At 44.2% G+C, this 15,896-nt stretch overlaps 1 protein-coding gene across 1 annotated transcript; it reads right to left on the bottom strand.

Moving 5' to 3' along the window:
- Positions 1-1,885: 1,885 nt before the first annotated feature.
- PIN4 (peptidylprolyl cis/trans isomerase, NIMA-interacting 4) lies at positions 1,886-10,922 on the bottom strand. The gene is made up of 4 exons (XM_038587706.1): positions 10,752-10,922; positions 7,575-7,648; positions 2,683-2,802; positions 1,886-2,063 (listed from the first exon to the last, which is right to left on the bottom strand). The coding sequence occupies exons 1-4, from the start codon at positions 10,792-10,794 to the stop codon at positions 1,905-1,907; spliced, it is 396 nt and encodes a 131-aa protein (XP_038443634.1). The 5' UTR covers positions 10,795-10,922; the 3' UTR covers positions 1,886-1,904.
- Between the last annotated feature and the right edge of the window lie 4,974 nt (positions 10,923-15,896).

The following is a 15,896-nucleotide window of genomic DNA, read 5'->3' as shown; positions in this document are numbered from 1 at the left end:
GAATTTTCTTCAAGATTTTCAGAATTTACAGCCCTTATTTAGAGACACTGTTTTGAACGGGGTTTTAAAAAACAGTTTCATCTTATATGCCTGCTATTTTGAACATCTCTCAATACCATACTGGTATATCTGTACTCAGGGACTGTGGCATCTGTTTAGTCTGCTCAGTGGGTAAAATCTCATGGAGGCATAACTGCTGGAGATGCCCAGAAACCCCAAAATAAGAAACTTATATGTCAAATGCAGCTGAGTGAGAACACAGTGTGTTAAAAGAATCACCGTTATGAATCACATGGTTGTATTGGCCAAGTTTTATTTAAAAAAAAATTTAAAGTAGGCTCCATGTGTATCGTAGAACCCAATGTGGGGCTTGAACTCAGGATCCTGAGATCAAGACCTGAGCTGAGATGAAGAGCCAGACATTTAACCGACTGAGCCACCCAGGCACCCCTGGCAAAGTTTTATTTTTGAAGCAATATAGTATTTATAATATTCCTTATACTTTTTATATGTCATAAATATGGCATTGTGAAATTTAAAAATGCAGACACACAGAACATTGGCTGCTTAGTCTAGTACAAACAACTGGTAGAACTGAGTGCCTTCTTTTCCTCCAAGAAAGGTTTATTTAAAAAGAAGAGTTCATAATGAATTCACTCATGTGGATCTTAAGAAACAAAACAGATGAACATAGGGGAAGGGAAGGAAAAGTAAAATAGGATAAAAATAGAGGAAGGCAAACTATAAGAGACTCTTAACTGTAGGAAATAGTTGCTGGAGGGGAGGTAGGTGAGGAGATGGGATAACTGGATGATGGGCATTAGGGAGGGCCCTTGATGGGAGTGAGCACTGGGTGTTCTATGCAACTGATAAGTCACTAAATTCTACCCCTGAAACTAATAATACACTGTATGTTAACTATATTGAATTTTGAAAAAAGGTTCAGGTTGAATGGCCATTATGTACAGTGTATAGTATTAAGACAATGGAGCAGGACGCCTGGGTTGCTCAGTAGTTGAGTGTCCACCTTCAGCTGAAGGCATGATCCCAGAGTCCTGGGATTGAGTCCTGTATCAGGCTCCCCGTAGGGAGCCTGCTTCTCCCTCTATCTATGTCTCTGCCTCTCTCTCTCTGTGTCTCTTAAGAATAAATAAAATCTTAAAAAAAAGACAATGGAGCTAATAACTCTCCTGGCAGATCCAAGTTGGCTAACTTATAAAACAAGTGTTGCCTAGGAACTTATTTTTTTAATTTTTTTTTATTTACTTATGATAGGCACACAGTGAGAGAGAGAGAGGCAGAGACACAGGCAGAGGGAGAAGCAGGCTCCATGTACCGGGAGCCCGATGTGGGATTCGATCCCGGGTCTCCAGGATCGCGCCCTGGGCCAAAGGCAGGCGCCAAACCGCTGCGCCACCCAGGGATCCCCCTGCCTAGGAACTTATTTTATGATTTTTCATATACTATTCCATCTATTTTCTATCCAATTCAATGTGTTTTGAATAGTGTGAACTAGGTATTTGGCTCCCCCAGAGATGGTTTTTGAATTAACTTATGGGATATACTGAGACTTAGAGAGTAGTTCTGGGAGGGAAGAGACTACAGGTTAAAAGGAGTCTGCTTATCTTTTAAATCTTTAAAAAAATTATAAAGGAAACTCTTTACCCAATGTGGGCCTCGAACTCACAACCCTGAGATCAGGTGTCACATGCTCTACTGACTGAGCCAGCCAGGTGACCCCGCTTGACTTACCTTTGAGAACAACTACTACAGTGTGTAATAACCTTTCTCCACCTCATTTTATGCCTACAAACCCACAATAAAAATAAAAATACAAGGATTACTCAATACCTTTTAAAGAAATAAACAGAATGTATAAAACATGTTCAGTCTTTCATACCATTTTATTTTCTCCCTTCAACCATAATAATATGATATCCAAATTCTGTCCTAATTGGAGGGTCGGTAAACACAGGCTCATCTGGCCCACTTACAGGCAAGGCAAATGCTGCTTCTTGAAATGGTCCCACCATGGAACCTCTGGTCATCCAACCCAAGTCGCCCTGAAAAACCCAAAAGATATGTGATGTCAGGTGGCCCTGAAGAGGCAACAGTTCTACTGTAGCTTGAGAATTTCCCAACACAAATGCTAAGGTTCCTAGGTTTATTCATCTGGACTGTAAAGAAGCGTGCTTGACAAGGACAAACAGGTAGAAGAGATCCAACCCTGGACTGAACACATAAACACTCACAATGTTGCTGGTTGTCTGTTAGCTGTGCCAGTTTGGTAATGCCTAGTTTTAGACACAGGTGACCTGTACTCAACTGTTCACAAGTTGGACATTTCTGCTTTTAGGATCTTTAAACCAAGACAAGGCTAAAATTAATGGCAGAATGCAGAAATAATCCCTACTGCTGTGTGTCCTCCATGGCGGAAAGACTTTTTTCCCCCTTTTTTTTTAAGATTTATTTATTTTAGAGAGAGAGAGAGAGAGCACGAGCTGGAGGGGCAGAGGGAGAATCTCAAGCAGACTCTGCACTGAGCACGGAGCCCAACTCAGGGCTTGATCTCACAACCTCGGGATCATGACCTGAGCTGAAACCAAGAGTCAGATGCTTAACTGGACTGTGCCACCCAGACACCTCAGGGAGAGATCATTTTAAATGATAACAGCACCATACCCCTTGCCTGGCTTTATCTTCACTATACTGTGTGGCCACTTCATTGAATCTCATTCCAGACTTTAACTTTTCCATGGCTTCCATGATTTTCCCATGTTTTTCACACAGAATGTGTCTAACCTACAAGGAAAAAGTATGTTCACATGGTATTTGGGACATGCAAATGGTTCCCTTTCTTACAGTATAGCAGTCATGTCTGGATTACTTCCATAGTGAGAAAACACATCAGGTTCATAGCAACAAAGTCCTGGAAGTCTGCTCCGTTGGGCGATGGCCACAAACCCATTTCCTGTGTCAAGACACTATCTGGGAACTCTGATTTAGACAGCAATAGGCACAGGGCTATGAGAAGCTCCCATCTTTACCATGTACTTCAATGGTAACAGGAAGAGGAAACATAACGGTTGAAAGCTGGGGCCCTTGAGTCAAATCCCAACACTGCTGTGTGATTGGAGGCATTTTCTTAAACCTCTGTTTCCCCATTTGTGCCCTGAGATAATAACAGTAACTATGTGTTCCCGTAGGGTTGTGAAGACTGAGATAACGATGTTAATATTCAATAAAGGTTAGCCACTACTTCCATCAGAGTGGGGATGATACTAAAAAAAACCATGAGGAAATACTTTACCAAAAGAGGCCCAATGTATAAAACTCCTCAGAATCTGGCACTTTGAAAAAGTATCTTATGTTAAGTATATTCAACCCTATGGAAGTATTCAAGTTTGACTTACGTTTATATAAAGCCATGTTTTTTAAAAACACAAATCACTCTACCTTTAAAAATGATTTTGTCAAGGTAGCTGTTCTACATGATTTCCAATTTCTCATTCAAACTCAATCCATAGTTTCATATTGTACATCATACTCTGGAATGGGAGTTAACGGTGTCTCCCTTATGAATGCAGAGGCAAGCAAATCAAGCCTGGCCTCAGAGTTCAACTACTGGAATTGAGGGCAAGGGGATTCTAGACCCACAGGAATAACTTCCTGTCTGGAGAAGCTACACAGGAGATAGGAACATAACAAAGGAAATGATCTGTCAAAAGGCAGGGCTCTGAGAGGCAAACTTCTAGAGAATGTGTCCAGCAACTGTCCAAGAAAGACAGGGACAGTCAGTCTGGACACTAGAGAGATACATGTTGGGAAACAAGGATGGTTCATCAGACCTCAACTTGGCCTAGCTAAAACAACTTTGAGAATGCCTCCCTCTTTATGATTCCATACTTCTGGTTGGTTTGATTACTGGGACATGAATGAAACACTCATGATAAAGGAAAGAGGATACCATCTAACATTTTATCAATGAATAAACAAGTATTCTGGTCTGGACAGCCTGACAGGTTAGACATGAAGTGTCTGTAGTATCTGTGGCCTCTGCAATGTGACAGACTGACTGGCAACCATGTAGACTCCCATCTTAGAAAAGAGCTGACCCACAGAGGATTTGGGAGTGATTAGCGTGGAGGTAGCGCGGGATCAATCCTCCACTGCAGGAGGGAGGAGATTACCCAGGGAGGCTACATAGAACAAGAAGAGGAGAAACAAAGGCTAAAGACATGCTTGGAGAATATTGACATTTAGGCCACAGCAAAGAAAGATGCTCTATACATAGTGCAGTACGAAGGCCAAATAGGTAGGACAGAAAGGCGTGTTCAGGGAAAACAAGGCAAGAGACAGTTTCAGGGAGGAAATGGTCAACAGGCTTAAATGCTGCAGAGTGACCAGGTAAGAAGTACAATCAATTTAGTACTGAGACATCGATGACCTTAGCAAAAGCAGAAAGAGCAGAAACCAGGCTGTGGCAGGCAGCTCAAGGAAGTAATGGAGGGTGGGAAGGGAAGGCATGTGGGGTACTCCCCCAGATGAGTCAGAAAAGGAGACAGAGCTCTTATTAGAAGAAAAAGGTCACAAGCACGTGTCTATTTTAAAGGTCCCTGGGCATAATCTCAGAATGAAGGGAAAGATGCAGTCAGGAGAGAAAGGCTGAAGACAGCAACCAAAGAGGGTAGAGAAGATGAAGGAGCAAGGCATGGCATTCGGTGCACTGCTTGAAATATCTGTGAGCCTTAGAGGAGGAACACTGAGAAGACAGAGAGGGGAGGTGTGGATAAAGAGAACTTTGTTGGGAGGGGGGCTGGAACGCCAATGAGTTACTGCTTATAGGTCTGGTTTCCATTTTCATGTGAAAATTTAACAATATTTAAAAGTTAGTATTTGCTAGGCTAAGCACTTTGCACGCATTCTCGCATGAAATCCTCACACCAACCTTGTGAGACTGGATCAGTGTTTCTCAACCTCAGCAGCACATCAGAATCATGCTCAGCACTGCTATAAAATCCATCAAGGTCCAGGGCCCACCCCCCGGAGATTCTGAGGCAGCTGGTCTGGGGTGGGACCCTGGGCCCCAGTAGTTTTAGAAGCTGTCTAGGGGAATCTGAAGTACGTCAGGGTTGAGAACCACTGGATGAAATTGTCTGCTGCCTGATGAAGCAGGGTGGCTGACAGCTGAATGTGAGCGGTAAAGGACTGCTGAGCAGTACTGAGGGCCTGGCTTAGGTCAGAGACCAGGAATCAGTGGTCCCAATTCGCAAGGCCATGTGACTCTCCAGCAAGGCCCAGCACTTCTGGGTGTAAATGTAAAGGAAGTAGACGACAGGATTGATCCCAAGTTGGAGACCGGGAGGTGGATGCAGCAAATGACCAAAAGGAAAGAGCTAGGGCTCTCAGATCCAGTGGTCAAGCTCTTTGATCTACTTTCCAGTTTATAGGTCATACAGGGCTTGGACAACAGATATGAAGCCTGGGAGAAGGTAGGGAGAACAGGTGGGCTCGAGGGCTTGAGGTCTGTGTGCAAAGAAGACCAGAAAAACAATCGGGAGGCAGGAGGGAAGCTATGGTCGGCAGATGGATTTCAGAATCTGGACTGCTCTAGAGACACAGGGCAGGGTGTGGGCTCAGGAGTGGGGTTGAAAGCAAAATGGCAGGATATGGAAGGAGCATAGCCCTGAAAGGCCAGAGGGTTCCAGGGTCTTCTCCCTGCTGGGACCTTTACAAACCACTGGAAACAATCCAGATGTCCTCTAGCAGGTGAACAGTTAAACATACGGCACATCCGTTCAGTGCACATTACTCAGCAACATAAAGGAACAGACTATTGATAAGTGGAGTAACTGGAATGAAAACTCCAGAGAATTATGCTGAGAGTGGGAAAAGCCAGGTTACATATTGTATCATTTCATTCATGTAACATTCTTGCAGTGATAAAATTACAGAAATGGAGAACAGGTGCCAGGGGTTAAGGATAGAGAAGGTAGGGGAGGGAAGTGAGCATGGCTATAAAATAGCAACAAGACAAGATCCTTGGGGTGATGGGAATCTTCTGTATCTTCACTGTATCAATGTCCATCTCCTGGTTGTGCTATCGTACTGGAGTTTGATGTAAGTTTGATGTAAGATGTTACCATCGGGGAAAGCAGGGTAAAAGGTAAATGTATTATTTTTTTTACAACTGAATGGGAGTCTAAAATTATCTTAGGAAAATTTGGTTCTAATCAACTTTCCTACCTGATTATGTGCCACTTCTTTCCACATACCTCACGCACAGCCACACTGAACTTACTTTTTTCCAGAAAAGGCGAGGTGCCTCTTCAAATTCACATGCAGTGGAGCAGTCTCTTAGGCTGGGTGCTTGTACAAGTCAGAACGTAGGGGGAAAACTGCACGTGGCCAAAATTACCCTATAACATCCCTTATGAAAATGCCATACCAGAGACCCAACACGTCAGCCCTCATTAAACCCAACATAGCCTGTCTCTCAGGCCTGTGGCAACAATGACCACTTCTACTGCTGAACACCAGATGAAGTACTTGGTTTGTATTTGGAACTATGTTTCATGAAAACATTATGTTTGGATGCCAGAGTCCCACTTCACATAACTGGATGCTTATATGAGAACAGAGGTCAACTGTGGAAAAGCAGATTCATGTCTCCCATCTCATGCTTTCTCTGGTTCACTGAGTAGAAGAGTGGGTAGAACAGCTCACACTATATTATTTCTCTCTTTCTCTCTTTTTGGCTGCATGTGGCTGGATTTATAGGACACTACTGCAGCAATGTATTTATTTGACTAACTGCTCCAACTGCAGTAGGATAATAAAATCCACCTCTTACTTCCTGTTTTTTTTTTTTTAAACCCAGAACTTAGTACACTGCTTGCTACAGGGCAGAGGTCACTAAATCCATACTGAACAAATGAATCAAAGTATGGAATCCCACACCCTGACCAGAACATGGAAATTGCTTGTTACATAGCACTAAGTAGTATGGTTTTGTTCATAGACTGTATTTTCCCAGGGCAGACACTCCCCTGGGACTAGCTAGTTCCAAGTAATTATCTGTGATTTGTCTCCCACCCCAGTTTTAACAGTCAGGACCCTGGCTTGTAGTTTACTAGTGGGGAGCTAGCTACCTGATGGGACTGGTTGGTACCTTTGCCTGTTTATCTAAGCCCTTGGTTTTATAAAATATTTTTCCTTCTGAGAAATAGTTCATTTGTTTATTTTCTTCATACTTTGTATTATTTCTTGAAATGTACACTTAATACATTTCAGAACACAACAGGAAGGATTAAGAAATTTGGAATGTTTGAGAAAGCATTTGAGGAAATCCTTAAAAGGAATTACCGTTTGTAAGTGAGACTGGTCACTACCTTCCAATTTTATGTTATCTTGATTTTATATCAGCATTAGGCTAGCCTCTTAGAATGAGTTAACCATTACATTCCTTCCTTAGAATGAGTTAAGCATACCATCTTCCTTTCCTGGGTACCAAAATAAGAGATGTATAGAAGTAATTTAAATTTAATGTGAAAGGAAATTAATGAGTAACTCACCTTTATTGTATTACCACCACCTTTGGGACCCTGGGCCTTTTTGTCAGAACTGTCACTCCCGGAGGCGGCTCCCCCTTTAGAGAAGAGATCACAGGTACTCGTTTATAATGCATCCTGATATTTACAGAAAGGTCCAATAAAATAAGAGTTGATATTTCTGTCCTAGCACCACACTTCCAAAGGGCACTCGGCCAGACACTTTACTACAAGAGGCTAAATTAATCTGTGACTCACCTCCCATAAAGCAAGAAATTTGTGTCCTACATAAACCCTTTGTGGAAAATGGATATACAAGTGAGTGTGCTGATAGATGGAGAGCACCAAAAGCCTGGTCCAGACTTTCTGGACCTAATTTGAAATCCTGCCTTCAAAGGGCAAATCCTTGAACTCTTGCAAGATGTCTAATAAGCACTGCAACTATGTATCTGAGTAGTCACAATTCCAGTAAGTCAAATCTCCATATATATTTTATTTATTATTTTTTAAAATAATTTTTTATTGGTGTTCAATTTATCAACATACAGAATAACACCCAGTGCTCATCCCGTCAAGTGCCCCCCTCAGTGCCAGTCACCCATTCACCCCCACCCCCCGCCCTCCTCCCCTTCCACCACCCCTAGTTAGTTTCCCAGAGTTAGGAGTCTTTACGTTCTGTCTCCCTTTCTGATATTTCCCACACATTTCTTCTCCCTTCCCTTATATTCCCTTTCACTATTATTTATATTCCCCAAATGAGTGAGAACATATAATGTTTGTCCTTCTCTGACTGACTTACTTCACTCAGCATAATACCCTCCAGTTCCATCCACGTTGAAGCAAATGGTGGGTATTTGTCATTTCTAATGGCCATATATATTTTAAATAAAAATCTTATTTTCCACCAGCCATATTTGGCTAAATATACTATCATCATGTCCAAATTCCTGGAGTCTATGACATTGCCTACTGATACCTTCCTAAGAAAAGTTGTTGATATTCAAGAGTAACAACCACAGGCAGCATCTTAGATTTTACTATGATGTCATCTTACCACTGTGTTAACTTCTGTGTTCATGGCTGCATACTTACTGTTAGAGGTGGATGTTTGTAAGAACTATGGCTGGGTTAAATGTTAAGTTCAGTGAACATTTCCTAAATAACTACTAAGTTCCAGACACTGGAGATATAAAGATGAACAAGCAATGGTACCTTCCTTCATGGAAACCATACGTTACTGGAGCAGAGAGACATGTAAACAGATCATTTCAGAATGACCTATGATCTATGGACAGAAGGCTGTGGAAGCACAGAGGGCCATTTTAGCCAGTCAGGGAAGATTTCCTGGATGAGCAGAAACTGACCAAGTGAAGAAAGGACAGGGATGAGGAGCCACTCCAGGGTGGTAGAACAATGTGGTGTGTGTCGGAAACTATGGATGAAGCCAAATCTGAGGTGGGAGTGTTGTGAGATAAGCCCAGGGGAGGTGGCTGAGAGTTAGGACATAAGGTCCTAGGAGTCCGACTAAGGAACCTGGAATTTATCCTTAGAAAAGGGAGCAACTGAAAAGTTTTAATCAAGAGACTCCATGTTACTTGTCTTAGTATCTCCAATGCCTCGCACAGTACCTGGCACACTGAAAACCCAAAATACCTGACTACCAAATGCCTAAGACAATGTTACTGCCAAAGGAATTTTATCCCACCAAACTCTTAAGTGGGTTTGCTGTATATTCACTCTCAAATGATGATGCCTTCCAGTTATCCCAACATCTGGTGGCTATCTTCTGACTGCCTCCTCACTCCCTTTGACTGACTGAGGATGCTGGCAGTTTCAGGATTCCTTTCTGCCCTCACTCTCGCCATCATCTTGGATGACCTTGCCACCTATGATGAGGAATCATCTAGTGACCTAAGTTCACACTTCTGGACCTCCCTCCTGAATGTTGATGCCTTCTACGTGGGGCCACTGTTCCCAAGGGCACACGATGGAATCATGTTGAGAACAGTTCAGTCTCTGGCTACAACTTCATGTTTTTCCAGCCTTATCATGCCTCACTCCCACAACACTGGCTCTTTGGCTTCACAGAAACCACTCCCCACTTCCATACCTTTATCCTGCTATGTTCCCCTAGACTAACAAATTTCTCCTTCCCTTCGGAGTCTGGAAACCTTGCTTGATCATCTGTGTTCCCAGTGGCACCCTTAACTACTTTGTCTTGCTATTCTATTATCATTGTCCAACAAACCAACCTTGGCTCAAGGCGACACCTAGGTCTTTCCAATCCTATATTGCGCCAGTTGCAAGTTACCAGGTAAATCATGAGTGTGTGGACTGTGTCCTCTACAAATGCATGGACTTCAATCCTAGGCTCTCAGCCTTGAGGGCTGATCCTTTTATTAGTGTTTTGTTCCCTTTCCCATCACCCTCAATGGCTATTCCAAACCTTTATCACTCAAGACCCACACTCAGTCCCTGCCCCTCAGTCTTAAAAACTACCCTTACCTCCCACTTTCATAAGAATTTGAGGCCATTAATCATGATATCCTATAAACTCCAGCTCCCAGTCTGGCCCCAATTTTTACAACCACACCCACCCTCGTTCCTTTCCCTATGGCCGCAAGCATAATGTATCCCTTCTTGGGACGCTTGGGTGGCTCAGCGGTTGAGCGTCTGCCTTCGGCTCGGGGTCTGATCCTGGAGAGCTGGGATCGAGTCCCGCATTGGGCTTCCTGCATGGAGCCTGCCTCTCTCTCTGCCTATGTCTGTGCTTCTCTCTCTGTCTCTCATGAATAAATAAATAAATCTTAAAAAAAAATAATGTGCCCCTTCTCCTATTCAAAGGTCAACTTCTCCACCTCGGTCCTGGACCCCGTTTTCTCAAACCTCACTCCTCTGGACCTTTACATCCCTCTAACTCTACTGGATTCTTCACATCAGCCTCACTCTTAAGTTTTCCCCATTCTTAAGTAACAAACAGAACTTTCTCTTCGTTCTGTCTTCTTCTAGTTACCATCTCATTTCCATGCTTTTTCAATTAAGGCTTTCCAGAGAAGTCCGCACTGATTGTCTCCCAACTTCTCACTTCCCCGGCCAGTCCTCTAGTCACTGGCCATCCGCTGCCCCCGGGAATCGCCGCTCTGCTCCCTCCCCTCGCTCCTCACCCGACCCCATTCTCCCTGGCCGTTCTGGCCGCTCTACCTTTCCCCCCTTTCCTGGAACCGCTCTTTCCCTTGGGCGGCATCTCCGAAAACTGCGACCGAACCCTCAATGGCTTCCTTCGCCGCACAAAGTCCCTTCAGGCCCCACAGGCATGTCCGGAACAAACGCCTGAAAAGGGCAACAAAACTGACCGTCTTCGCTGCGGCCCTGGAAGCAGGCATAATCTAGGGCAGACCGGGTCCTTGGGCCCTCGCAACAGTGGGGATGAAGCTGGCTGACCAATAGGAAGTTTGGTCGGTTGTGGGGGTGGTGGTGGAACCAAAGGTAGAGCAGGGGCGGGAAACTCCGCCTTTGCGTTTTTTGTTTCTTTAGTCACGGGCTCTCGTTAGCGCCAGTTCTCATTCTCCCCCACCCCGGCGGGTCTACCTCAGGCGTCCGTAGTGGAAGGCGCAAGCCTCTGCAGTCCCTTAGCGCCAGCTCTAGCCAATCCCGCGGGGCCTCCAGATAAAGGGAAAGAAGAAAAAGCCGCGGTGGCAGCTTTCTCCTCCTGCTCCCTCCTACACATAGGCCTGCCCTCCCTTGCGGTTTTTCACTTTTAAATTTTATTCTGCATTTGTAGCTGATGGGATTTAAAGGGTAGTTTTATTAAAAAAGGCTATCACCCCTCTGCCTCTTGGCAGAACTCTGTCATGGAGAAAAATTGGAAGCAGGCCTAAATGTCTGTCCGTCTGCCAGCATTAAATGGCAGACGCACCTGACAAATATTGAGTGCCTGGAACATTGTGAGAGCTCTACGTGTTCCAGCAGATAACAGCAACAATAACAAGCAAGACTGTGTAAGTGGCTGAACTTAACCCAAGCAGTACCTAGAGGCCAATAACTCAAAGGAGAAGAGGATGGGCATAGGTCTGCTGGGGGGTTTCAAGGTCAAAAGCACTATAAGACAGATTCAAAATCATGTACAATCTCAACTATGCAGTATGCATCATGAAAAGATGGGGAAGGAAAGATGATGAAATCTTAAGTGTTAGGGGTGGCTGGCTGGCTCAGTCAGTGCAGCATGCAACTACTGATCTCAGCATTGTGGGTTTGAGCCCCAAGCTAGGTGTAGAGATTACTTAAAACATTAGGTCTTTGAAAAAATTCTTCGGGTGCTTGGGGTGGCACAGTAAGTTAAGCGTCTGACTCCTGGTTTTGGCTCAGGTGATGATCTCAGGGTAGTGGTATTGAGCCCCACATTGGGCTCTATGCTCAACGTGGTGTCTGTGTTTCTCCTTCTCCCTCTGGCCCTCTACTTCCCCCACTCTTGTGCACTCTCTCTCTAAAATAAGTCTGAAAAAAATTTTTAAGTGTTCATTCTGGAATGTGAGTTTGTGCCTACCTTTCATTTTTTTCTATTTATATTATATTCTGTTTCTATCAATTGGCATGTATTTTTATTTTATTCAAGAAAAAAGAGCAGTAAACGTTATTTGTAAAACAAACACCAAAAAAAGCTAGCTCCTCTACAGGGTTAAGTCTGCACCAGTCTGTGGAGGCCGACTGTGAAGGAGTCTGTGGAGCAGAATGACAAACGAACATAAGAGCCGGCGGGGGGGGGGGGGGGGGGGGGGGGGGGGGGGGGGCAGAGGGAAGAGAACTTCATCCTTGAAACCATGGTAACGACTATGGGAGTGTGCACAGTGAGTGAGTCAGAGCCAGGAGTGGCTGCCAGTTGTATTTTCTGTTCATTATCTCCTCAGACTGATTCTTCCATGTATTTCTTAAATGAGGAAAATTAGGAAGGGAAGCTGGCAGCCCTCACAGACCTTGACCGAGACTCACTGTCCTGCCCTACCTGCCCCACAACCAAAGGGCTGCAGTTTCTTTTCCATCTGAGATCCCAGAGCTTATTCTGAGAGGGGAGTTTGAAGCAACAGAGTACAGGATCTCTTTGATCCCATTCAGGGGTGATCAATCCATGGGGAGCTCTGGGCCCTCAGCTTTTGGGGACAAGGGTAGAAAAAAAGTCACCTTTGGAAACAAAGCGAGAAAAATCAGTACATGGTGGATGAGGTCAGCCTCCTGCAGAAGTAGCCACCCATCCTGGCCAATGGATGCAGGTATATCGCCAATGGGATGGTTGTGTCTCCTGAGCACAGTCGGTGGCCAAACACTTTTCTAATCCTTTTCATGCCATTGTAACATGTCTGGCATGAGATAATGAAGCTTTGAACAACTGATTGCTGAAAAAGGGCTTCAAGGGCACCTGGGTGGGTCAGTTGGTTGGTTAAGCATCCAATTCTGGATTTTGGCTCAGGACATGATCTCAGGGTCATGCAATCAAGCCCAGAGATAGGTTCTGTGCTGGGGGTGGAGCCTGCTTAGGATTCTCCGTCTCTTTTTGCCCCTCACCCTTCTACCTCACGCTCACACTCAAGAAAGAAAGAAAGAAAGAAAGAAAGAAAGAAAGAGAAAGAAAGAAAGAAAGAAAGAAAGAAAGAAAGAAAGAAAGAAAGAAAGAAAGAAAGAAAGAGAAAGAAAGGCTTCAGAGAAGAAGAATCCATCTATGTTTATCCAGCATTGTCTAAGCAAGAGCTTCAGTTTCTGGAGAACATTAATATTCCAGTATCTAGTGAGGTGGATTTTTCTCTGAGGCAGTGTTCATTTGAGACAGTGGAGAACAACCAACACAAGTGGCATATGTAGCAGGATGCCTGGGTGGCTCAGCAGTTGAGCGTCTGCCTTTGGCTCAGGTCGTGATCCTGGAGTCCTGGGATTGAGTCCCACATTGGGCTCCTGGCATGAGGCCTGCTTCTCCCTCTGCCTATGTCTTTGCCTCTCTCTCTGTGTGTGTCTTTCATGAATAAATAAGTAAAATCTTTAAAAAAACCAAGTGGCATATGTAGCATGAGCCACGTGCTTTCCCATTATCTCTTTGAGTTTTAACAACAGTGTTTCGTTTTAAGATTGTGTTTTTAAGATTTTTTTATACATTTATTTGAGAGAGTGAAAGCGAGAGAGCAGGGAGCCCGATGCAGGGCTCAATCCCAGGAACCCAGGATGCCCCTTAAGGTTTTATTTTTAAGTAATACCTACCCTCAACGTGGTGCTTGAACTCACAACCCCAAGATCAAGTGTCGCATGCCCTACTGCCTGAGCCAGCCAGGAACCCCTGTTTTCACGGCAGTCTTATTTGTAGAGAATCACCATTGCCGTTTTAGAGCTGAAGAAACAGGCTCAGAGGAGTTAAGAAACCTGTTCAAGGTTGCAGATCTAGGGACTGTAGCAGGGTCGGGCTCGGAACTCAGATCTGTCTGACTTCCAAGCTGGTAGCTTCTTTTTTTAAAAAATATTTTATTCATTTATTTATTTTTGAGAGGCTCAGAGAGAGGCAGAGACATGTGAGGAGGCTGACACAAGACTCGACCCCAGGATCCCAGATCACGACCTGAGCCAGAGGGAGATGCTCAACCACTGAATCACCCAGGCATCCCAAGCTGGTAACTTCTGCATGATGACACTGCCCTAGGTTTTGCTAGCCCCTACATGAAACCCAAGAACAGCCAGTTCCCTTTGTTCTGAGTGCATATTGAAGTCGGTTTCCCCAGCACCTGACGCCTTACTAGGGGGCATTCTGCCCAAGGGGTGTCAGGGGCAAGTTATGCCCCCACCATACAGAAGTCAAGTCGCCTCTGGTTTATGTGTCAGTGTGTTGGTTCTGAGTAGTCATGAAGGTGATTGCCTCTGCCTAGTTGCACAGAGGCAAGAAGAAACATGGTGTTGGGGGGTGGGAGCAGTGGGCAGGGTGCTGTAGCCAGGCCACAGGGGATGCAGTGGGGAAGAGGTCTTCTGTATCCTCACCCTCAGGGACTGGTCTCCATGTCTAATGGATTCTGTCTTCCAAACACCTCATCTCTCTGCTCCTCATTGTTGTACAGTGAAAAAGGAACACTCTGCAGAGATTCACCAAGCATTTCCTGCCTTTGTGCCCTGCCCTCTCTGCCCCTGCCACAGCCTTTTGTATGTTTTTTGGACCATTGGAACAGCCCCCACATGTGGTCTCTCAGCCATCAGCCTCATACCCTCCGAGCTATGCTCCCTAGTGTCTGGCAGAGAGCTCTCAGAAACACAGATCTGACACGCATTCCTCCAATTAAGACCCTTCAGTGACTCACTGCAATCTGAGAGGCTCTTCAGCTTGGAGACCCAAGGGTCTTTCTGCTGACATCTGCAGTCTTATCTCTTGCCCTACAGGATTTCAACCATGTTGAGGTACCATTTACAGGCCCTCAAATGTATACTACTCTCTTAAAACTTCGTGCCTTTGAACATGCTGTTCTGTCTACCTGGAATGCTCTTCCTTCATTTCTTATCTAGTTACCTTTTATTTTCTTTTCAAGTCCAAGTGAGGTGCTACTTCCTCCTGGAGGCCTTCCCTGACTCTCTTCTCTACTTCTCCCAGGCTGGGCAGGCACTCACCTGCACTGCCAAAGCACCCAATGCTTATCTCTAATATTTGTATGATTTTCAGTAATAGCCCATACCATAGATGGACCAGGTTGTTTAACTGTTCACTTGTTGAAAAACATTTGAGTTATTTCCATTTAGAGGCCATTACAAATAAAGTGGCTATAAACATTTGTGTACAGGTTTTTATGTGAATGCAAGTTTACATTTCTCTAGGATAATTTCCAAGAGTGTTATTGATGAGATGTATGGTAAGCATATGGAGTTTTGTAAAAGAATGCCATATCCTTTTTCAGAGTGGCTGTACCGTTTCACATTCCTACCAGCAATGTATGCGTGATCCCATTTCTCTGCTTACTTACCAGCATTTTGTGTAACCACAATTTTTTATTTCACCCATTTGGATAGCTGTGTACTAATATCTCATTGTGGCTTGAATGTACATTTCTTGATGGCTAATGATATTAAGCATCTTTTTCCATGTTAATTTGTATTTTCATGTGTTAATTCATGTGTCTGTGTATGCTCTTCAGTGAAACAAATGTCATGTCTTTTGTCCAGATTGGATTCTTTTACTGTTGAGTTTCAGGAGCTCTTTATATATTCTAAATATGAGTACTTTGTCAGATATGTGATTTGCAAATATTTTCTCCCAGTCTCTGAGCTTATCTTTTCATCCTTTTTAGAGGGTTTTTTCCCAGAGCAAAAGTCTTTTGTTTTTTCTTTTATGGATTA

Source organism: Canis lupus, chromosome X (assembly GCF_011100685.1).
Source record: "Canis lupus familiaris isolate Mischka breed German Shepherd chromosome X, alternate assembly UU_Cfam_GSD_1.0, whole genome shotgun sequence".
NCBI lineage: Eukaryota > Metazoa > Chordata > Mammalia > Carnivora > Canidae > Canis > Canis lupus.
The sequence above is the reverse complement of the archived record's forward strand: the minus strand, read 5'-3'. Positions and strand labels throughout refer to the sequence as shown.

Bases quoted from the DNA above. Each gene is read 5' to 3' on its own strand.
- PIN4 (XM_038587706.1), bottom strand. From the start codon at position 10,794: ATGCCGCCCAAGGGAAAGAGCGGTTCCAGGAAAGGGGGGAAAG. The intron at 7,649-10,751 runs GTAGAGCGGCCA...TCTTCTCTAAAG, and splicing joins TTCCAGGAAAGGGGGGAAAG to GGGGAGCCGCCTCCGGGAGT. The intron at 2,064-2,682 runs GTATGGTGCTGT...TGGGTTTTTCAG, and splicing joins AAGATAAAGCCAGGCAAGGG to GGCGACTTGGGTTGGATGAC.